This window comes from Callorhinus ursinus, unplaced genomic scaffold (genome assembly GCF_003265705.2).
Source record: "Callorhinus ursinus isolate GAN/ISIS: 27379988/994484 unplaced genomic scaffold, GSC_fseal_2.0 scaffold9, whole genome shotgun sequence".
NCBI classification, from domain to species: domain Eukaryota; kingdom Metazoa; phylum Chordata; class Mammalia; order Carnivora; family Otariidae; genus Callorhinus; species Callorhinus ursinus.
In genome coordinates, this window is record NW_027397071.1 from 56,027,562 (window position 1) to 56,051,673 (window position 24,112).

Here is a 24,112-nt window from a genome sequence, read left to right on the forward strand (position 1 = left end):
CCAACGGAAGGATGTGGGCTCCAGGCCTGGCTGTGCCGCATGTCCCAGTCTTACTTTAGGCTGAGATCCTTCTGCACGCTGGGCCCCAGCTTCCTGGTCTGTAAGATGAGCAGGGGTAGAACTGCATACAAGAGAGTAGTTGGGGTGAGTTTCTACTTTTAAAATCATGCAGTCCTGAGGGTTAGGTTCCTACTTCCTCTTCCCCCACTTCTCCCCACACATACTGGCCAGGAAGGAGACATGGACAAGCACAGCCTGCCCCACCGTGCCCATTGCCACCCCCGTGTGGTCTCTCCTTTCAGGGGAGGAGCTCAGAGCCGCCGTTTATCATCCCGTCTAAAATAGCCCCTGACCCGGCAGGACACATGTGCTAAGCCTCCTCTCCGCAGAGCCAGTGACTTCTGAGGGCCGCGTCAGGCACGCTGTGTGTTTCCTCCCTGTAGACTCAGTCCCCAGAACAAGCCCAAGGGGAGGAAGAGCCATCATTTCTGTGTTCCACGTGAAGAAACTGAGGCATGCGGAAGTCAACTTGGTCCTCCAAGGTTGCTCGGCTGGAACACACGTTCCACCCCAGGCCACACTGGGAGTCACTCTGCTCCCTTCCTCAGCAGCTGAGCATTATGGAACCTGCAGGCAACCAGAAGCCGACATGTGGGGGTGGAGACCCTGGGGGACAGGTCCCTCCAAGGCCATCAGGACAGTATCTTTGGCAATACCCTATGCACAGAACAATGAGCACTGCGTTTTGAGCAAACGGCTCTTCTAGTTTCTCTGGAAGGCACTTGCCGTCCACGTCACTTCATCTTCACTGCACCACCTCCGACCAGACCTCATCAGCTGTCAGCTGCTCTCCCCTTACAGCCTCCTCACTGGCCTGTCTCTCTGACCCCAGACTCATCCCTTCCAGTCCAACCCCTGTGCTATGCCCAAAGTGATCTTCTAGAGGCTCGTCTTTGGATTAAGTCCAAATTTCAGAGCAAGTAACGTGGACACCTCAACATTTTGATGCCAGCACACTCCCTCACAACGCCTGTCCCTTCCCCTCACTGTGGCGTCTTCTGGGTCAACCACACTAGAATCCCCACACTTTGTAGAATAATTCCTGTCCTTTTCCACCTATGTGCCTTTGCCTAAGCCAAGTCACCGAGTCCCCAGGTGAACCCAAGTCAAGCCCCCACCACTGAGTTTCGCCCGTGTCTGTCTCTCCTCCCGGACTGGGAGCCGTGGGGCTGGGGAACACAGGTTTCTGCATCCAGAGCCTCTAGTCGGGAGCCTCACACACCGTAAGAATACAGTGGCTGTCTGTTGACTTGTATAGAACTGATGTGACTCAAATGGAGTAAGAAACATTTTCTTTATTCCTCCTTTAGACCCAAGGCAAATACGAATTTGCACTGACAGAATATGAATCGTACTCGGATTTCGAACATAACATCACAGAGACAAGGGCAAGCCTGTCTAGTTTCGGCTTTGGTTTTAAAATACCTGGAATTGTTGAACTTGGTTTCAATACAGCAAGTGGTAATAGCAAACATTTTATTAGCAGAACCAAACGATTCTCTCACACTGTAAGTACAATTTCTATGTATCCATTTAAATTTCCATGTCCAGACGTGTCTATATTCCCCATTACTACCAGGCCTAGCAACCAGTTATATTTCTGCTGTCTTGAAATTCTTCTTACAAAAAAGCAGCATGGTCTTAGGTGAACTTACTTTTTAGAAAGGCCAGGCAGTAGTATATAATTATTTTCTTCTTCTATATTTATGTTTTCTTGCTTTCTAATGAGCTGTATCCCATGGTTTTCTTATTTTAAAGATTTTTTTTAAAGATTTATTTATTTAAAAGAGAGAGAGAGCAGACAGAGGGGCAGAGGGAGAGGGACAAGCAGACTCCTCACTGAGCGTGGAGCCCAACGCAGGGCTCAATCCCACGACCCCAGAGAGCATGACCTGAGCTCAACTGACTGAGCCACCCAGGCACCCCTCCCCTGGTTTTCATTAAGCTTGAATGAAAAGTAGCTTTTCCAGACCAAATCATCTCTGGAGGCATTTCAGCCCCCAGCCATTTAACTTCCTGTCCTAAACATTCAGCTGAAGTTCTCCTCCAGAATGTCATCCAAAACCTCTTCTTCTCCGACTTCTTGGGGCCTCTGGTGGAGTCGACCACACCGTCACGGCTCCTCGTCATTTGCCCTTCTGGGTTCTAATCTCCCCACCTGCTCTTTATTTAATTCGTGGCCATCTTCTGTTCTTATCCCTCAGCCATGCAGGGTGACCTCTTCTGTTCACCCGCCCACCTCACCCCACCACCAAGGCAAGCCATGCGCCTTCGTCACTGCTTCTCACCTTCCTGTTACGCTCTGACCTGCACCACACAGTCTTATGGGCATTGTTACCTCAATGTCTTGCCGACACTCCAAAGCAAGCTCTTCCTCCCCAGTTTTCTGTGTTAAATAGCATTTGTTTCCTTCTACTTTTCCAGGCGAAGCATTTCAGAAGCCTATTTTGCTCTCTCTCTTCTCTTCATTTCCACATTATTTGGCCACAAATCCTTTGGTGTCACTCTCCAATATTTCTTAATCTAACTCTGATTATACCTTAACTAGCCCGGACCCTTGCACCTCTTGCTTGGCCCCCCTAAGGGGTCTCCTGTCTCCCGACTTGGCCCTTCAGATTTGTGTGCTGCCGGAAAGACGTTTCTACGATACCAGTCACATCACTTGTCCCCCCTGCCGTGTAAGTTGAAGGTCACAGCCCATGAGTTGGTGGAGAGGAGTAATTGGACCGGGAAGTAATGGGATATGATGTTGGAGAAGCAGGTGACAGGCAGCCTTGAGGAACCTCGAATTCCTGAGCAAGGAAGGCGCGTTTTATTCTCTAGTCCCTGAGCGTTTTCAACAGGAGTGTGATATGTTAGAAAATGGATCTGAGGGGAACGTGGAGCAGATCAAGTCACCTATAATGATTCATATGAGGAAAAAGTGGTGAGGGGGGCTCAGAAAGGTCTCTGCTGCTGAAACGCCGACCAGCAGAAAATGAGGAGTCAATGTTAACGGGATTGTTACGGTCTTTGCATGTTTTTCCTTATCTTCTAGGCTCTGAGCCACTTGGGGGCAGAGGCTGTTCCTTTCATCTTTAGACTTAGGATGGCACTTAGTAGGTGCTTAAGACTAAAATATAGTGATGAAAGGTGGGACTGATTAGAAGGAACGTATTTTGTTGGGGAGCAAACGGAGGGTGCCATCTATTTACTCCTTCCCTTTCTCCTGCTCCCCACCCCCCTTCCCGCCCCCACCAAATACCCAGTGATAGCATGCTTATGGTGTTCTGGGCACTATAGTAGACTTGGGGTCTAGAGACAAATACATCCTGATTCTTGCCTTCAAGCTCACAGTCTAGGAGGAGAGGCAAATGTGTATGCAGATAACTAATGCTTAATTTTGTCTATCAGTTTTAATACAGCATGGTGTGTGCTCTAAAGGAAATAATAAGCAAAGTGCAGAGCCGTCCTGGAGAATGGAGTGTGTGTCTGGGAAATTCAGGGACGGTGTCACATAGGTAGGAGCAGCTAAGCAGGTGCTTAAAAATATAAGTAGATGTGCATCTGGCAGAAAAGGGAGGGAAGAGCATTTAAGGCAGAAGGAACAGCACGTGCAAAATTGTGTTGTGAAGAAAATGGCCAATTTGGGGCACAGTGAGAAGTTGGACTGATGCTGATGTCTGGTGTGGGTGGTAGGAAATAGGAAGGTGTGGGGAGGAACACTTCACTACCAGGGGACAGAGTGTGAGTTCTTAATGTTCACAGTAAGGGAATGGATTTTATTCTGGAGGCAACAGAGAGTCAATGCAGGGTTTTGTTTTAAGCCCAGAGGGGCATTATAACACAGGTAATGCCTCGGAGATATTGCAGGCTTGGTTCCAAACCACTGCAATGAAGTGAATGTCACAATAAAGTGAATTAAGTGAATTTTTTGGTTTCCCAGTGCACACACAAGTTATGTTTACACTACACTGAAGTCTCTTAAATGTGCAATAGCATTATGTCTAAAATAACAATGGACATACCTCAATGAAAAATACTGCTAAAAATGCTAACCATCATCTGACCTTTCAGCAAGTCATCATCACTGATGACCATAACAAAAATAATAATTAAGAAAATGTTGAAGTGTTGCAAGAATTACGAACATGGGACACAGAGACATGAAGTGAGCTAATGCCATTGGGAAATGGTGCCCAAAGCCTTGCTTGATGCAGGTTGCCACAAACCTTCAATTTAGAAAACACAGTATCTATGAAGCACAATGAGGCAAGGCATGCGTGTAGTACTCTCAGAGTTTTCAGAGGTCAGCTCTGATTGGAGCAGTGAAGCAGGCTAGAGAAGGGAGGGAGATCAGTGGGAAGGCTTTTATCAACATCCAAGCAAGAGAGGAAACCTACAGTATTTAGAAAAATCACAAACAGAGCACTGCTCCGCTTGGAAGGGTAAGGAAGAAGGGAGAGTCGTGAGCCTCCGGGACAGGACTAGAGGGAGGTGAGCGTAAGTCAGGGAGCAATGAGGGGCCCGAGCGGTTGGCGCCATGGCCTTCTGGAACTGATAGGTCAAACTGGCTGTAAGTCTTAGGCTTGGGGCAGAGGGTGCCTTGTGAACATTACCCACCCTCCTACCTTTTCCTCTGCCTACACGCCAGCATAGGAACCTCTCACCTCAGGTGATACTAATATTTCCTGGATGCTTGCACTTCACCTAGCATCACCCTCTTGCAGTCTGGCCCCCACACCAGGGGTCACCAGACATTTCCTGTAAAGGGCCAGATAAATATTTTAGGCTTTGGAGGACCCTAGGGTCTCTGTCCCAACTACTCCGCTCTGCCACTGTAGGGTGATGGCAGCTACGGAGAGTGCATGAACGAGAAAGGGCGTGGCTGCATTCCAGTAGGACTCCGTTTGTAACACCAGGCACCTGATCCGGGGTGCGGGCTGTAGTTTGTTGACTTGTCATACACTACAATGTCCTGCCTTCCTAAAGCACCACTTTGACTCTTTCATGGGTGGCCTTTCTTCAGAATTTGAAAAGCACAAACAAAGAGGCTGCCTTGGCAGGCAGGCAGGCAGGCCCCGTATCCCACCAGAGTGGCCCCGGGGGCACCTGCTGCTCCCCATCATGTCTGCCTCTGCCTCTGGCCACCTACCCTTCTCATTCCCACTTTGCCACCCTGAGGAGCTAAGTTAAGAGCAAGCTCTCCCAAGCTGAAAGGACACCGTAATATTTATGAGAAATGAAAGCTTGTCAAAGAGGCCCGTCTTCCCTCAAATATCCTCAAGGAATCGTAAGAGTGGTGACCCCAGGCCAAGAACGTCGGATGATATTTGTAAAGTTCATCTTTTCGTTCCAGATTCCTAACTTTAAAGGTCTGGTTTTCCCATGTCGGTATTTCATTTAGAAAAGCACATTTCTGCACGCGCGCTCTGACCTTGAAGTAGCACATTACAAGCTGAAACCCAGAAGCCTTATGCTCCATTACGAGTTCCTTCAGAGAGTCAAGCTGCTGCCCCTGGAGTATAGTTATGGGGAGTACAGAGATCTCTTCCGTGATTTCGGGACCCACTACATCACAGAGGCTGTGCTGGGGGGCGTTTACGAATACACGCTCATCATGAACAAAGAGGCCATGGAGAGAGCAGGTACACGGCCCAGGGGACTGTGGCTTTCCTGCCAGGGCCCACGTGAGCTCTGTGAGGTGGTGGGGAGAGGCTTCTCTTAGTTGGTGGGAGAAGAGTTATAAGCTCGGCTCCTAGTTCTCTTCACCTTCCCTGGCTATAGATTCACCTGCACATCTTCCTTTTTCATCACCTGTTCCTGTGGGTCCTTCTCCACTCAACCCTCTGTCTGGGCGGTCCTCTTTTCTACAACTACTATCTCGAGACAACAGCCCCCAAGCTCGTGGCTTTAAATGCCTCCAGTGTGTGGAGAACTCTCCATGTCTATTTCCACCCTGGCTGTCTTCCCTGCACCCCAGAGCTTACATCCATATGGTTCCTTGACATCACCACTGGGGTGTCCAATATCCAGCCCCACCTTACCATGCCCTGAAAGTCAACTTTCGCTTTTCTTTCCCAGATGTGTGTCTTCCATAGCCACCCACATCTCAGAATGGTTTCACCCTCCAGCCAGTGGCTCAAGCCAAAAACCTAGGAGTCAACCTTGACTGTATTTCTTTCCTTCTAGTCAATTAGCAAGTCCCATCAGTAAGTTTGAGGTGAAACCCAGGATTCTGCCTTCCGAGCAAGCTTTGACATGATGTCAGTGCTGCGGATACATAAACCACATTTTAAGTAGCAAGGTCACAGATTATTACGCTAGCCTCCAAACTAACATTCACCTCCCATTGCCCCTCCACAGTCTCTTCTCCTTACACATATAATTACAGGACTTTTGGCCAGGCCTAAGGCGTGGCTCCTGCTTCCCAATCCCGTGTTCTTTCCTCCAACATGCCACCTCCCAGCTTACCTGCCCTGGGTCCCACAGTTCACAGGGGCAGAAACAGGGCTTTGTTATAAGTCCATTGTACTTGCAAGAGGACACGTGGTATATGATGTGCATAAATTTAAGCCAGCATAGCCTCAGTCTCACGAAGGTCGAGGAGAGCTTCCTCCATCCCACTGGCTTCAAACACACTTTTCATATTTCCTCGAGTTGCTTCTTGCAGAGGGACTCTACTATCAAATAAATTGGGGAAACATTAACGGATCCCACTTTTAGCCTAGCCACGAGCCTACTGCTGTAAAATGACCTCTCCACCTCCTCTGGTACAACAATGGTCACACTTACTTGACCGCAGAAGCACTTTTTCTTGTAATACTAGTACAAAAATTACAAGGGATATTATCATGAGATTTGTATTTCAGGGTACGTGTTTGGGGGAATACTGACGTACACTAACATCACTGGGACAGCCCAGGAGGCAGAATTGCTCTCCTCTCCTTGCCTGGCCTCAAAGTGCCAATAATTCACAAGACCAAGTTTTCAGCAAGCCCAGGATGGGTGGATGCCTTGTGGAGAATTAGGGAGGAACAGGTGGGAAATGAGTCAAAAAAATGAAGAAATAAGAGGAATTGGCCCCTTCTCTTTGCCAGGTCCTAGGCTGACACTTTAAATGCATCACCTTAATTAATTAATGAGCAAGCTATCTCTTCTATAGCCAAGATTAAAGAAGAGTGGGTCAGCGGGTCAGCAACCTCGACTCACAGGATCAATCCCTAGATGTTTGATAAGGAGCCACATTTTTAGAAAGCGACCCTGAGCACTTCCACTCTTCAGGGGGTAGCAAAGAGCCTCAGAGCCTCTGAGGACCCTGAGGGGAAGTTGCCGTCCCATCTCTCATGAGGTCTCCACGCTGATGTCAGCAGCTGCCCACATTGCGGTCACCAGGCTGGCCACCCTTTTATCTGATCCCGAGTCCCTTGGGGGCCCCATGACATCCAGAAAGGGCAAGGCCTTTGGAATCAACAACAAGAAAAGGGACAGGGTAAATTACCTCTAGGTCATGGGCCTCTTTCTTGCTTCCTTCAGATTACTCTCTTAAGGATGTCCAAGCCTGTGCCCAGAATGGTTTTAGATTCGGCATCAACATTAAGGCGGTCTACGTCAAGCTCGGTGTGTCGGTGGACATATGCCAGGGTATTCTGAATGAAATAGGAGGTGAGTGGCAGGAGCATGTGACTTCTGTGCTCATCATCTTTCCTTCCCTAGGATCCCCAAAACTGAGCCTCTCTTTAAGCCAAAGACCGGATATTCTAAGGCATTTCAATTAAAATAATAATTCATTCAATAAAAACTTATTTAGCTCCTACAATATGCTGGGCATACGAAAATGAGTAAAATTGTTTTCCTATCCTCATGGTGTTCACACAAAGCAGGCAAACAATTAAAGAAGCAATGACAAGGGCGCATGGGTGGCTCAGTCGTTAAGCATCTGCCTTCAGCTCAGTTCATGATCCCAGGGTCCTGGGATCGAGCCCCACATTGGGCTCCCTGCTCAGCGGGAAGCCTGCTTCTCCCTCTCCCACTCCCCCTGCTTGTGTTCCTGCTCTCGCTATCTCTCTCTCTCTGTCAAATAAATAAATAAAATCTTAAAAGAAAAAAAAAAAAGAAGCGATGACAAGGCGGCAGTAAGCACAAAACCAGGTCTGGAGCATCAGTACAGGCTTCCTAAGGGAGGGAGCATTGGGATCGCTGCTCGAGGAGTAAAGCAGCAAGGTTGTTTTTAAGGCAGGAGGAAAATGACAATGGAAATTGACTCTGGGGGCTGAGAGTTGGCCTGGCTGGAGGTAGGAGGCGGGGGTCGGGGGACAGGTGGAGGAAGTGGGGGAGGCAGGTGAGGAAACTAGTCCTTCCCTGAGATAATGGGTGGGACAGATATTTGAAGAGGAGTCAAAGCCGTAAGTCATGTAGCAGAGCCCACATGGCAGGGGAGACCAGATCGGAGGTGGGTATCGAAGCCAGGATGTAGTGCCAAGTGTCTGGGAGAGGAAACCTGGAGGTCATTCAAGGGAACTGGAATCAATGCAGCAGGTGGAGTAGGAAAGAGAGGCCAATCAGCAGGGACCCGGTCCCTGACCTCTGCGGCAGCCTGAGCAGCAAGCCTCTACCTGCTCCCCTTACTGAGCTTGCATCTGGGATGGTATGTGGAGAAAGAGTTCCCCAGCTGAAACAAAACAAAGTAAAACAACAAAAATGTAACTGCTGGTCTAGAAAAATCTCTTGCCCTTGTGACTGATGTGTGGTTGATATTGTTTATTTGTTCATTCTGGTGGAGCTGGGTTAGAAGATACGTCCTACAAGAGAGGCATGCATAGAACATAGGTGCTCTTGAAAGAAGACTCGTAGGGGCGCCTGGCTGGCTCAGTCAGTGAGAGGAGCATGAGACTCTTATTCTCGGCGTTGTAAGTTCAAGCCCCACATTGGATGGAGAGATGACTTAAAAATAAAACCTTTAAAAATCTTTTTTAAATTAAGCCTTGTCAAGTACCTCCCCCGCACCCCGTGCAGGTCACTAGATGGAACATTGCCCAGGACCCCAGAACCCTTGGTAACTACAACTCCTCCCTCCCTTTTGGAGAAAACACCATCCTTACTTCTGTGTTAAATACATCCTTCCTTTCTTAATAGTTTTACCACCGTATATATCACTAACCAATACAGCTTAGTGTTGCTTGTTTTTGTTTTGTTTTGTTTTAAAGATTTTATTTATTTATTTGACAGAGAGAGAGAGAGCACAAGCAGGGGGAGCCGCAGAGGGAGAGGGGGAAAGAGGTTCCCCGCTGAGCAGGGAGCCCGATGTGGGGTTCGATCTCAGGACCTCGGGATCATGACCTGAGTGGAAGGCAGATGCTCAACCAGCTGAGCCACCCAGGTGCCCCTGTTGCTTATTTTTGAACTTTATATGGATAGAATGTAATCTTTTCAGTTTTGGGTGTTGGTTGTTTTTCTTTTCCATTCGACATCATGTTTTTGTGTATAACTATAGTTTCCATTGCTGCATAGTATTTTATTGTATGAATATAATACTGTGTCTTTGTCCATGCCGCTGTTGAATTTGGGTCACTTCCTGTTTCGAGCAAGTACAATCACTGGGGCTGTGACCATTCTTACCAAGCTGTCTGGTACCCGTGTGCAAGGGTTTCTCAGGGAATGCACGAAGAGTGGGATTGTTGGGTTGTAGACTCTGTGCTTTTTCTGGACTAGTTCCTGCAAAGCTGTTTTTCCTGAAACAATTGTACCACCATACAACCCTACCAGGAGCGTACAATCTCCCTCTCCATGGTCCTCAGGTGTTGCAGGCTCAGGGCTGAATGGTCACTCGACACCACCTTGTTTGGTATTGGGTACGTGGACAGATTAGAATGGGAAGGACTCAAGGATATGATTGAGGACTCTCCCGGAAACTCCACGAGAAGTCAAAATAATAATCATTTCATAGTAGACACTCTTGAATGGGTATCTATCACATATGAAGCCCAGACTTTACAAATGTTCCCGCTTCTGTTGCCCCATACAAAGAAGCACTATAGCTTAGAGCTTCACAGCACTACCTGGATAAACCTTTTCACCCCTAATGTCTAAGATTTCTTATCTGCAAATAAGTGAGTTAATACATGTACAACAATTAGATTACTGGCTGGCACATTAATGATCAATAACTCATCTCCCTATCAACCTACTTACCTATCTGTGATCGATCGATCGATTGATCGATCTATCTATCTATCTATCTATCTATCTATATCTGTCCATCAGCTCTCTGTCTTCCATAGACTCAGTGACTGACATCTATAGATGTCCCTTCCTTGTCCTGCCCCCGACTTAGGTCCTATATGACTGAGAGTTGCCTTCCGCCCCTTGCGCCATGACTTCCTCGCTGGCGGGAACCCATCTCGTCCACCAGCACCTCCAGGATGAGTTTAACAAATATTGTGGTAATTAGGTTGTTGGTTGGGTGGCAGTAAATTCCAAGGCGTGGAAGTGGATCCCTTGACATGCCAGGTCTCTGGGTCCGTTTCAGACAGAAACAAGAGAAACACTATGGTGGATGACTTGGTGGTCCTTGTGCGAGGAGGAGCCAGTGAGCACATCACCACCCTGGCCTATAAGGAGCTGCCGACGGCCGACCTGATGCAGGAGTGGGGAGACGCGGTGCAGTACAACCCAGACATCATCAAAATTAAGGTACAGCTGGGGGGTGCCTGGGGGGCTCAGTCGGTTAAGCGTCTGCCTTCAGCTCAGGTCATGATCTCAGCGTCCTGGGATCGAGCCCCGCATCAGGCTCCCTGCTCCACGGGGAGACTGCTTCTCCCTCTCCCTCTGCCGCTCCCCCTGCTTGTGCTCTATCTCTCTCCCTCCGTCCCCTCTCTGACAAATAAATAAAATCTTTTTAAAAACTTAAGGTACAGCTAGGCAGCTGCTCCACCCACCCTTTCCTCTCTTCAGAAAATAGCTTATGAGGGGCCACTGGGAGCCAGGGTGTGGGATACAAAGCTCAGTAAGACCACGCCTCAAGACACACACATTATAGTGGATAATCTATCTGGAATGGACCGATTACAATATACTGTTCAGCACCAGCTAGAGACCCTTGAGTCCCTCCCACTCAGGCCCCCCAAGTTGCTAAAGGAAATTCACCATCAGCTTCTAATTCCAGCCTTCTTAAATTGATATTGTTTCCATTTCATCAGAGAATGCTCTTTCCATTATTTCTTTATTTTAGTTTTCATTCATTCAACCAACAAATAGTTGTTAAGTTCCTGCGATGTGACAGGAATTAAGACACTGGAGGAAAACACAGGAGGTGGTAAGGATGAAGCATATGGTGTGTGCCGAGTGGTAAGACACATCCAGGCATGACCATCTTACAGGACAGGGTGGTAACCTCACAGTGATCACTGACGTTTTGAGCACGTACTATATTCATGACACTCTGCCCGGGGCTTTAGGAGCGTTATTTCATCTAATCCTCACGAGTCTGCAGATTGCATATACTGATCTCCATTTTGTGGCTGATGAAAATCAAGGTCACAGAGGTTGCATCCTTCTGTGGCTGCTCAAGAGTCTCCATGAGGTCTGGACCCGGGAGTTTGACCTCTTCCCTCCCCTCCAGATATCCCTGTGGGTTTAGTGAATAACAACTACTGATCCCAACCACCTGTCACCCACACAAGAGCAGTTTTGCAACCTTAAACTAAGAAGTCGTTTGCTCGAACAGGACTGTCATATACGTCACCAGTAGTGGGTCCTTGTCTGTGGGGACTTCTGCACGGTGTCCACGTTCCATCCTCGGCCATCCTCTTCTCACCATTGGTTGTCCGGCATCCACCCCCACGCCACCCCTGGCTGCCCCCAGAGATTTAGTCTTGCCGCCAAGGAAAGGGAATGAGAGACTGGAGCTCTTGATGGGAGGCTCAACAGTTCCCAACCCTGGCAGCTTCCCACAGTGTCTCTACTTGTATGTCAAATGCATAGTTTCTGCAGAACAAGAAGCCTGCCATTCAAATCCTCTCCTCTGCTATGTGTTCAGTAGTGACATTTAGGGTACAGCCATTGACAAGGCCGAGGAGGATAAAATCAGCCATAGGTTGTAGGAAGCTCCAGAGAAGTCTGGGATTGGCTGATGGTGTGCTGACATTGCTTGGTATCACAGATGGGCATGGGAGTAAACAGAGCTCAAGGGAAAAAGAGATCCCTGGCCTTTACTTGGCACTTATATTTTACCTGCATCTTTTTTTCCAAAACTGAGAATTAATGGAGTTTTCTTTGGTTACCCACCTAAAGAGGTTAGATGTGCCAGACTGGGCATGGGGAATGTCAGGTACCAAGCATCCAAGCATGTGATATGATATGGGGTGTGTGTGTGTGTGTGTGTGTGTGTGTGTGTGTGTGTGTGTGTGTGTATGTGTATGAAAGAGAGAGAGAGACACGGAGGGAAGAAGAGAGGTAGGGCAGGTTAGCATGTTAAACATCTCAGTCAGGCCTGCAAATAACCTCAGAGGTGCGGTGCTCTACCAAAGGCTAGTGGCTTCCCAGCCTGTGTGTGATACAGTGGAAAGTACCACAGCCACTATAAGTGTAGTTCTGTGAAGGGGCTGTGTGGGCTGATAGGGGAAAAAGATGAAAGAGTCAGAGATGTGTTCAGGAGCTGAGGAGGGGAGATTACTGAAGGCTCTTTTTTTTTAATTTTATTTTATTATGTTAGTCACCATACAATACAATACATCACAAATTTTCGATGCAGTGATCCATGATTCGTTGTTTTCATACAACACCCAGTGCTCCATGCAATATGTGCCCTCCTTAGTACCCATCACCAGGCTAACCCATCCCCCCACCCACCTCCCCTCTAAAACCCTCAGTTTGTTTCTCAGAGTCCATAGCTCTTCCTTTGTTAAGTCCTGGACCTGAGTTGGAAACATACATTCTGGGCATCCCGCTCTTGCACTCACTCTTTCTGGCAAGAGAAAACTGCAGACAGCTTCACATTAGCTCACCATAATTCTCTGCAGAGCCAGCTCACCAGGTAGTTGGAGCAACGATTACTTCCCAGGACAGCAGAGGCCACTGGATCAGCAATTCTTAGACACAGAGTGTTGGCTGGGGGTTACACCCATAAACCATTCTTGAAGATCGAGACCTGAAACACGATTCCTATAGGAGCCAGGTGTGCAGGGAAAAAGAACACTGAAGAGCCCATTCCCACTCTTTACTGGTAAAATCCAGACTCAGAGAAATGGCTCTTTGCTCAAAGAGCTAAGAAATAGCAGTGACATGTAAAGAGAGTCCCAAAGACAAAAGGTTGAAATTACATTCGAGATGCAGAAGACAAGCCTCCATCAAAAAGTGGAAAAATAGAAGTAAATTGTAGAATGTGTTTGCTTAGTGATAAGAAGATTTAAGAAAATGAAGAATTTAGGAAGTCAAAAACAGAAGCTGAGCTATTGAGAACTCATCAGATGAGAAAGGAAGTAGCTGACTCTAGCAGATGAAAGCCTACATTGGAAACAGTAAAGAACAGAACTGACACTGCAGAAAATTGAGTCCCTGATATGGAAGGTGCCATAAAAATGTTCTTATCGTGTAGAAGCAAAAGACCAAGAGATTAAAACAATGACATAAAAGAAATATGATGCAAAGAGAGTAGAGGAGAAATCGAAAATTCAAAGACGTCTTCCTGAGAAAGAGACAAGATTAAATTTGAAGATGCATTAATTGTGGACATAATACGAGATACTTCCCTGAGCTGATAATGCAAAGTGGAGAACTCATTGAAAAGTAAGCAAAAGTACTGAAAACAAAACAAAACTGAAACACATCCTAGTAATTTTTTTTTTACTTTTAGAAACAAACATATCTTACAAAAATAAAAGTTGTCCTTGTCTTAGAATTCTTTGCAACACTAAATGGCTTAAAGACAGTGGAGTGACAACCACAGTGTCATGAAGGTAAAGCTCATGGACCAATGAAAAGGTCACTGATAGAGGAAAAATCCCAAAGACATTCTGAATGGTTAAAGGAATCACAAAAAGAGTTTGCCAGATTTGGCAAGTGAATATGCAGGATGTCCAGTTAATTTTGAATTTCAGACAAATAATGGATAACTTTTTAGTATGAGCAGCCCCTAAATATTTCATGGAACATCCTCATACTACACAATTATTTATTGTTTATCTAAAATTCAACTTTAGCTGGGCATTCTGTGTTTGACCGGCAAACCTAGTCACCTCCTCTACCATCCACATACATTTCTATCAGTAGTCAGGGCAGCTGGGTTGTGGTCCGAGGTCCAGGCTGATGGAGAAGCTATTGTACAGAGCTTGGGCATTGCCCAGGGTAGAAGGAAAAGATATGGTCGTGAGTGGTGCTCATGTAGAGGTCAGGAAGGACTTGGTTATGCTTCAGTTAAAAAAAAAAAAGTCCCAAATCTTAGTGGCTTAGTACGTCAAAAATTTATTTCTCAATCACACAAAACGTCCAAAGCATATTAAGGAGGGGACTATTGGTGGTGCTTTTCAGGGACCCAGGTGATGGAGGCTTGATGTGGTCATGTGCTCCCAAGATCACCACAGAAGTGGTAAGGGAAGGGGAAATGTGACCTCACTCTGTCCTGAAAGCTTCACCCTGGAAAGGACCCTCCCTCTGCTCACTCGCCACTGCTCAAAACAGGTCACGCTGCAAACCTACCCTTAAGGATGTCAGGGGATTGCAGCCCTGCTATGTACCCAGAAAGAAAAGCAGCTGATCAGTTGGTAAGCAGTGATAATCACACCTTTCTAATGGTGTGACCATCATACATTTCTAAAGCAACATACTCAAAGATTCTGGAAAGGCAAATGACTCTGACCAAGAGAAGGTTTAAAATACAGAGGTTGTGGTAACATTGCCTGGTAAGATAATGTCAGACTTGGGCTGCCATTTGGTGGGATCTCGCCCACCAAAATAAATTCTGAATTTCAAATAAGGAAACCATGAATATAATTAAATGACAGATAACACACCCACAAAATAATTTTGCCACAGATGAAATCCTTAATGTGCAAGGAATGCTAGAATTCGTAAGAAAGACACATCTCAAAGGAAAGAGACAACTTACAGAACTATGATGGTGAATATATATGCAAAATGTTGCACTTTTCTAGGAATAAAAAATGAAAATCAAAGTAACAACAACATCAAGTTGACAATGTTTAAAAATCTGTAATGCTCAATGTTAGTGAGAGCGATAAGATGGACATTGTATAAAATGAGATGAGAAGTTGATACAACAGTTTAGGAAAAGAATGTAACCATCTATATCCAAAACATTAGAAACATTTATAGCTTTTGATCCAATAACTTCAGCTGCAATAATCAACTAAAGGAATCATTTTAAAAGTTGGTAAAGATGTATGTATAAAACGATGCCTTCTTTTATGTTATTTGTAGTAGCAAAAGAAAAAAGGAAACAAGGACATAATAACAAGAGAAGAGGTGAATACCTTGTAGTTCATCCATACAACAGGGTTCTAAGCAGCCCTAAAATATCATTTTATCAGAGAATATTGAACAGCATGGGAAAATGCTCATAATAGGATATTAAGTGAGGTTAAGTGGAAAACACAACTGCACTTTTCTTATGCCACCGACTTGGTATAAATATCTGCCCGTTGAAGTATCCAAAAACATACGCTGAAAGGACACAAACCACAATGCTAACAGTTCGAATCCTTTTCTGCCACCTACTGAGTATGTGACTCTGGTCTCTCCATTTAACTTTTCTGTGCCTCAGCCTTTTCATCTGTAAAATGGGGCTACAGAAGACCACCTGCCTCATACATAGGATTGTTGTAAAGATTAAGTTAGATCATGTATGTATTTAGTTTGGCACCTAACCGCTGCTGCTAGTGCAGTAATTATTTGTCATCATTAAGAATGGTGATCACCTGGGGCGCCTGGGTGGCTCTGTCAGTTCAGCGTCCGACTCTTGATTTTGGCTCAGGTCATGATCTCAGAGCCATGAGGTCAAGCCCTGCATCAAGTTCCATGCTGGGTGTGGAATCTGCTTGAGGATACTCTCTCTCCCTCTCCCTCTGCCCCTGCCCCCCTGCTCTCCCTCTCTCTCTAAAAAAAAAAAAAAAAAAAAAAAAAAAAAAAATGAATAAATAAATAAGAATGGTGATTACCAGGGTCCATTACAGGGAACTGCATGGACTTTAATACGTAGTGAGCACCATCCCTTTGCCAAAAATGATAAATAAAATTTTCTCATGGACAAGTGTGCTTAGGACCCGGTGGTCAATATGAGTAGGTAAGACTGTGTATTTGGGGGAGAAATAAGGAAGAAAGAGGGAGGGAGAGAAGAAGAGGAGAAAAGAGAGAGAAAGAAAGATGGGGGCAGCAAATGAGAGAAGGGACAATGATGCCCTTCTACTGTAGAATTAAAAGGGAGCTGTGGGGTCTAGGAGTTGCTGCTCAGTCCCAAGGAAAACCGCAGTCTGCAAACTTTGGAGAACACTGGCACAGAAATTGGAAATGGGAAGCCAAGCCATTTTTACTAACGATTATCATGAGCTAGTAAGAAAAGCAAAAGCTTTGGGTCAGAATCCTGGCAATACTAGTTAACGAGTTCTTTGACGTTGTTCAAGTCACTTAACCTCATCTGAAAGTAGTGCTAACAGTTGCTACCTTGTGAGGGTGGAGTGGAATCACGTTTGTCAACCACCAGCCCTGGCTTCTGGTGCACAATACACGTCTCCGACATTTATTCCGGTTCTGCCACTGACTTGCTCTCTCTCCTGGAGCCAATCTCAGTGCTGGTAGGAGAATGCCTGGGGGGTTAAAGGCAGCCTTTCAAGGTGCTCCAGCAGGGAATGCAGATTGTCCGAGGAGCTCATACTGGTGAAGAGCAAACCCCCCCACTTCCCTCCCACTCCGCCCCCACATGTGGCCAGCAGGCTGGACTGTTCCGTAAACCGCCTCTGGATCAATTCATTGACCGCAAAACGGTGAGACAATGGGACCACCAAGGGGCCTTGCTTTGCCCACTGGAGTGAAGGTCAGCAGCAGATGCATTAAGAAATGGAAGCAATTTTCTTCCCACTGGAGGCTTCTATTAGGCATGATTGCCTGCATTTAGACAGACCCTAAACTCTCCAGCACTGGATTAGGGCAGGATCACAGACAAAATCTGGAGAGGAACCTGGCCTTGGAGCTGAAACTAGGGCCAAGAGGCTCCGAACATTTTTAACTACTTCTTTGCACTTTGCCTCAGACTTTTCCTAGCCCGTCAGCACCACCACACTCGTCTGTGGCTTCCTCTTGTGAAAACACGCCCTGCCCACGGGGGACCAGCAGCGCTCTGTCTGCGTCTAGGTCTCTGCTGTCCACCCCCTCTCCTCCGGGCCAGCTGCTGTGGCCCTGATGAGGTCTCCCATCCCCCATTCATTTGCCCATCCACTTTTTTTTTTTTTTTTAGATTTTATTTATTTGAGAGAGAGAGCGCACACGCATGAGCAGGGGGGAGTCCAACGCATGACTCAATCCCAGGACCCTGGGATCATGACCTGAGCCGAAGGCAGATGCTTAACCGACTAAGCCACCCAGGTGCCTCACCCATACGCTTTTATTAGCTGTTCTCACGACGCTTGGGGCTAGACCCCAGAGACACAGAGCTGACAATATATAGTCCTGATCTCCAGCAGCTTACCTTCTTAACTCAAGAAGGAAAAAAGGAGATTTCAACTCATGAAAAAAATGAATGACTGCAAAGGGTCAAAGAGATAGAATTTGTATCGGATGAGCACTGGATTGTATGCTGAGCACTTCCTGGTGGGAAGGGGTTCTATGAACTTTGGAGCTGGGTGGGGAGGAAGGCTTCATGATGGTGGCTCTTGTGTGATGTAAATGATTTTGCCAACTACTGGGCAGTGGGGGGCGGGAGGCAATGTTGGGACAAAGCTCCTATAATAATTTCAAAGAGCGGCTTGAAAATCACCTCCTCTCCCCCACCAAAGACAGATTAACTGCCTGCTCCTTTGCCCCCATTCCAAGTTTGCACGCATGCCTATAACTGCTGTGCTCTAAGTACCTGTTACTATGTCCCTCGCTCTCTGGATTCCTGTGGATTTTATCTTACTCATCACTTGTGCTTAATGCTTGGCACTTAGGAGATATTCAGTAAGAGTTGACCTGAACTCTAATGAGTTTATTTGTGGATATGGGGTCGGATGGGACAGACGGAGGATGGGGCATCCATCTACATACTGGTATGTCCATCCAGTGCCAGATGAATCCTACCTCCATGCCCCAGCCCCTTGCTCATTCCTGTGGAACCTTGCTTCGCCCTTCTGTTTGATGACTGTCTTCTGTTGAAATGCATGCCTTTCCGCTCCCTAGGCAGAGCCTCTGTATGAACTGGTGACAGCCACGGACTTTGCCTACTCCAGCACAATAAGGCAGAACATGAAGCGGGCTCTGGAGGAGTTCCAGAAGGAAGTCAGCCCCTGCCACTGTGCTCCCTGCCAAGGGAATGGAGTCCCTGTCCTGAAAGGTACCATTTCCAGGCAGTTGGCGTCCCTGTGGAAGACATCATCTGGAGGGGCTGTTGCTGGGGCCAGAACACGTCATCAAATCCACATACCCTCCAGGGTATCTCAAGAGTTCTAGGTCAATCCCTAGTCCTCTTCCGGAGGCCCCAAGGACTATCATAAAGCCCTCTTCATTTTGTCAGAGGGGAAAAAAGAGCCCCCTAGGCATTTGGAGCCTCTTAAACTGAGCTTCTCCACCCTGGTCAGACATTAGAACTACCTGAGACCTTCAGAGCTACTGATGCTCGAGCCCCCACCTGGATCATGTGACTCTCGAGAAGACCACCCCCCCCCCATCAGGACAGGTGAACCCTCTCCAGGTAGTTCTTATCTGCAGCCCGGCTGAGACTCATAACTGCTTAAGTCCCCACCTCCCTTGAAGCACAATGAGGTGGGATTGGACAAAGCCCGCGCCCCCATGCTCAGGTGCAACTCCTGGGCGAAGAGCACAATGTTCCTCCACAAGCAGATCTCAGCCTGGGCTGCAGGGGAGAATCCTGGGCCTCACCCAGAACAATTAAAGTGAATCACTGGGATTGGCCTTTGAAAAAGCCTACCAGATGATTGCACTGTGGAGTCAGGGCTGAGAAGTTGATCTACAGCTGAATTCACTGGCACATAGGATCCATGATTTCACTAGCTTATAGACTAGTGGGAGGGCTAGACCTGACCAAAGAGTTAAACTGAAGTGTACCGAGTGTTAGAACAAGTATCAGTCTATTTCCCAAGAAGTCAGAATGTAGGCGACTAGGTCATGCTACTCTGGCCACCCGAATACCTAGGTTCCAGCAGCATAAAACCAGAGGAGCAGGCTGAGAATGTGCGTCTGCAACAAGGGGTGGGAATGGACTTGGGGAACCTCTCTGGGCCCAATAAGAGGCCCTGGGCTCTGCACGTCCTGACCAGTACATGGTGAGAGGATTGGGGGATGGGGTGGGTTGGAGGGAGTGTCAGCAAGGATGGGCCACTTGAACTTGATTCCTAACTTTAAGGGCCATATCTGGGGCCACTGCAATGGGCAGAGCAAATTTGGGGTTGGCTGAAGCCTGGGATCTTACACTTCAGTGGTGATAGCTGAGGAAAGGTCCAGTCCAGCAGGAAGCCAAGGTATCAGGAGCAGTTGGGTACAGCAGATCCCCACCCAGGGAGGGAGCCACCTGGAGTTAGGGCAGAACCTATGTGGATAGAGCCAGCTCAACAGAGGGGACACAGGAGAAGCCCCATTCCCAACTGAGACTGAGGAGTATGTGTCTAGCTTCTTGGACAGGGTGGGTGGGAGCAAAGCAGAGTTCAGTGAGAGCCTAAGGCTGGGAAGTTCTGCCATCAGAATGGGAGCACCTAAGTGGGGATGTGGTCAGCAAGAAGGGGGTCATCCCATCAGCTCAAGGTCTTGATCGAGGGTTGCCGAAATCCCCTTGCCTCTGTGTGAAATTTGGGCCTGGGAACTGGAACCCACCTGAGGATGTGCACTGGTGTGAAGGAGAATATGAAGCCAGAGACTGGGGTGTTCCTGGGCCTGCCTTAGAAAAGATAATCTTGTGAAGGGATTCTGTGTGATCCAGATGAGAGTAACTCCTGGGTGAGAAGTTACAGGTTAACATAAATAACTTCCAAAGGGTCAGAACTGGCCAAAGGTGGGATGAAACTTCTGAGGACAGTGAGTGCCCCATCACTAGGAGTATTCAAGCAGAGGCTGGACAATTAAACGCCCCAGGGTGAAACTAAGTACCAACGACCAGTGACCTCAGTGACCAGTAATGTAGCATCTTAAAACTGGAAACGTACAAGGCTGGGTCAAATGTCAGCTCACGAGTAATTTTCCTCAGCAACGCCATGTGATTCCCCATGATGGCAATAAACACCTTTCATGAGCAGAAGGCCCTCAAGAACGGAGTAGGTATTCTTGGCCCTGAACCTTCTTCTCTTAAAGTGTTCAACTAAATGTTTCTCCTATTTTAATCTAATAGCAAAGTGTCACCACTTTGATGTGGAGGGCTGAACTCGAGGGTTCTGTTTCACATGGTATGAGTCACACTCTCTCTCCATTTGTCTTTCCAGAATCACGCTGTGACTGCATCTGTCCTATTGGATTCCAGGGAACAGCCTGCGAGGTCACCCATGAGAAAAGTAAGGAGTCTTTGAGAGTTGGTCAGAAAAGGGAAATCTAGGGAATTCCAGAGGATAATTCAAAAGGGCAAGAAGAGCATTGGAGATGTTGGGTTGGGAGTTGGGTACTCTGAAATTTGAGGTCCATCCTGGCTCCTGATTTTATATTTCATTGTTTTCATACCTAAGAGTGCTTTGAGTCACAGGACAATTAATGCATGGCATTTGCAAGTCGTTTCTTTGAATCATTCTGGAATGCTTCTTTTTTTTTTAATTGAGCTTTTATTCAGCCCTCAAAATCCAGCACAGATGCCCCTCTTTTGTAAAAAAAAAAAAAAAAGTTCTAACCCTCCACCCCTGAGTAGAATTAGTTAATTCCTCCTATGCGCTCCTATAGCACTTTGAATATATGCCTATTATGGCTCTTAGCATATTATATTTTGGATATTGTGTGTGTCTGTCTCCCCTATGTGTGTAAGCAGAGATCATGTTCCATTTATCTCTGTCCCTGTGGCCCAGCATAGTTGCTGCTCAGTGGTAGGGGCTGAATTAACAAACGAAAGACTAGGCTATCATTAAGATCCTTTCCAGCTCTCAAATTCTTTGGCCAGTTTATTATCTGAGTTTGCAATATCCTTCACCCCTGACTCCTTCTTCCCTTCCTTTCCCTTTCTTTTATTTTCTTTTTGGTGATACCTTTAAAAAAGGAAACAACACATCCAGTAAAAACAATATACTACTATGTATCAGGCACCTTGCTGAGTGCTCAGACTCAGTGGGTTTGAATTTCATCTCTATCATTCAGTAACTGTGACCTTGACAACTTACATGACCTCTTGGTGCCTCAGTTTCCTCATCTGTAAAATGGAGACGATGATATTAACTACCTCCTAGAGCTGTCTTGAGTTTCTCCTGAAACACATACAAAGCCCTTGGAATAATGCCTAACACATTGTACGAGCAAAATAAATGTTGGTTAGTTTGTTTTAAAGCAAAATGAATAGTGTTACTTTGTATTTTACAACATTAGATCCTTTGGTCCTCACCACAACATCACAAAGTAGGTACTATCAATATCTCCATTGTATTGATGAAGAAACTGAGATGCTGTGGGTCACTAATGAACTTGCCCGGTGGTTACAGAATAAGTGTAGGACCACAGGTTTGGGTCCAGTGTGTCTGCCACAGCCTTTGCTCTTGACTCCTGCCTGCACTGTTCCCTCCCCAGTGAAATGCTCAGGGTTGTTCTTACCCACCCACCCCACCCCCTGCCACATCGCAACCAGGCCCCGCACAGTGCTATACCTCCAGTGTGTAGTGCACAACCATAGGATTTTTCTCCTGGTTGGAGGAGACCCTGGACACTTCCTACTGGAGCCTTCTCATTGTATGAGTGGGCAGGCCCAGAGATAATAAGAAATGCAGGTGGAATTATACTGTCCATCAGAGGCTTAGCCAGACACCTGATATATCATGGTGGATAGAAGCAATGACTTGTCAATCTCATCAACGACCAAAAAATCCTCAAGGGAAAGGCAAATGTCAGGGAGGGGAGAGTGCATTGTTTATTATTATTTCACATAACACACGATGCTCACAGTAGATCACAGAGCTCCTAGGTTATACACCGACAAGAAGTAAACTACCCAGCATCCTGTAGCTGGGAAGTGACTAAGCTGAGAGCCAGTCATTCAACAGATGTTTACCAAAGGCATCCTATGGGTCGGCTTACGTGCTAGGGTTCAGTTGTGAGCAAATTAGGTATAGATCCTGTCATCATGGAGACTGCTATTTAGCAAGAAAGATCTACATCATTTAAATTTGTCCCCTAAATACTTTTAAAGTTTTAGTTGTAACTGCTATAAAATGCCCCCAAGAGCTTAAAATATGAAGAATTGGTGGGGAGTTAGAGGTCAGAGACGTTTCCCTGCAGAAACAGTACTTCATTGGGGATCTGAAGGGTAAATGGGATTGACCAGATGAATAGAGGAGGAAAGAGTATTCTGGGCCAGGGAAATAGCATCTGCAAAGGCCCTGTGGTAGAAGGGAGCATGGCAAGTACAATGGTGTGCAAGAAGGACAGGTGACTGGAGGGAGGAGATGAGAGCAGACTCCCAAAGCATTTTGGTTTATACGCCCCACCCCTCCATAGGGCACTAGGTGTAACAGGGCTAATTAATGTCCACTGACCTTCTTTCTTCTAGATGTCCCCATTGATGGGAGGTGGAGTTGCTGGTCAGACTGGTCTCCGTGTTCTGGAGGACATAAAACAAGACAAAGGCAGTGCAAAAATCCACCTCCTCAAAATGGAGGCAGTCCCTGCTTGGGCCCTGCTTCAGAAACACTTAACTGTTAAGGAAGAAGTGCTTCTAGTAGATAACTGCTGTGGGCTGCACACCGCAAGAGCTCTGAGCCCTGAGGAACTAAGGCCCAGTTACCACATACCAGCTCCCACCTGGGGCCAGCCCGAGAATAGAGGGCTGTGCCATTCAGGGTGTTTGAAATAAAGATGTTATTGGCAAAATGCATATTGATTTGAACCAAGAGTGAGTTAAACATAAACTACGGGTTCCTTAAGGGCTTAAGAATCTTGGTAATGCTCATCACTTTGCTCATCTGTCTAGTTTTATTCCACTCACATGCACTCCTAGCCAGGAACTGTTAGAAGTTGTTCACACTGACGTCCTACCGTCTAGCAGTGATTGGTGCAGAGTAGGTGCCCAACAGTGAATCAGTGCATAGATATTAAGTTGTTCCTCCCTTGAAGACTACATGGTCTCATTCACTGACAATGGCAGTGAATATGTATTGAATGATGACGATGCTTGCCACGGCTCTTAGTGTGTTAATTCATTCCAGCCTCATGATGGCCTTACAAGCTATGTATCCAACAGCCGCGGGAGCTGGGACTTAGAACAGTTAGGTGGCTTGTCCGGGGTTGTGCGGTTAGGAAGTGGCAGATCTGAGCTGCAGACCCGGGCACTTGGGCTCCAGAGGTTTAGACTCTTAACTGTCATGTTCCCTTCCTCTCGGTAAATCGGCATTTACTGACAAATGTAGAAGAACGTGTGTGTGTGTGTGTGTGTGTGTGTGTGTGTGTGTGTGTGTGTGTGTGGTATTGACAGGCTCCACCCACTGCATCCTGAGGAGAATGGGTCCTGGTTCCTCAGCTCCCTTTGATGCTAAGCAAAGGAAGGGCGAGGTTGTGCATGTCCAAAGCAGGAGTTCTGGGGCAGAGCTGAATTATTGTGACATGAGTGGGTGCCCAGAGAAGGTCCTGAGCTAGAGAAAAGAGCAAGGGAAATGGAAGAAAGGAAGGAAGGGAGAGAGGGAGGGAGGAGGGAGGGAGGGAGGAAGGAATGGAAGGGGAGAAGGGAAGGAGGAGGGAGGAA

General features: G+C 46.8%; 1 protein-coding gene across 1 annotated transcript in view; it reads left to right on the forward strand.

Annotated features, from left to right (window-relative positions):
• The window catches only part of C8B (complement C8 beta chain), a 38,034-nt gene extending 14,786 nt beyond the window's left edge, over positions 1-23,248 (forward strand). Inside the window, exons 6-12 of the mRNA XM_025871888.2 lie at positions 1,371-1,568; positions 5,447-5,687; positions 7,576-7,704; positions 10,568-10,731; positions 18,424-18,577; positions 20,673-20,741; positions 22,925-23,248. Of these exons, the coding sequence (XP_025727673.2) occupies positions 1,371-1,568; positions 5,447-5,687; positions 7,576-7,704; positions 10,568-10,731; positions 18,424-18,577; positions 20,673-20,741; positions 22,925-23,076 (1,107 nt within the window). The 3' untranslated portion in view covers positions 23,077-23,248. The remainder of the gene's footprint in view (positions 1-1,370; positions 1,569-5,446; positions 5,688-7,575; positions 7,705-10,567; positions 10,732-18,423; positions 18,578-20,672; positions 20,742-22,924) is intronic.
• The last annotated feature ends 864 nt before the right edge of the window (positions 23,249-24,112 follow it).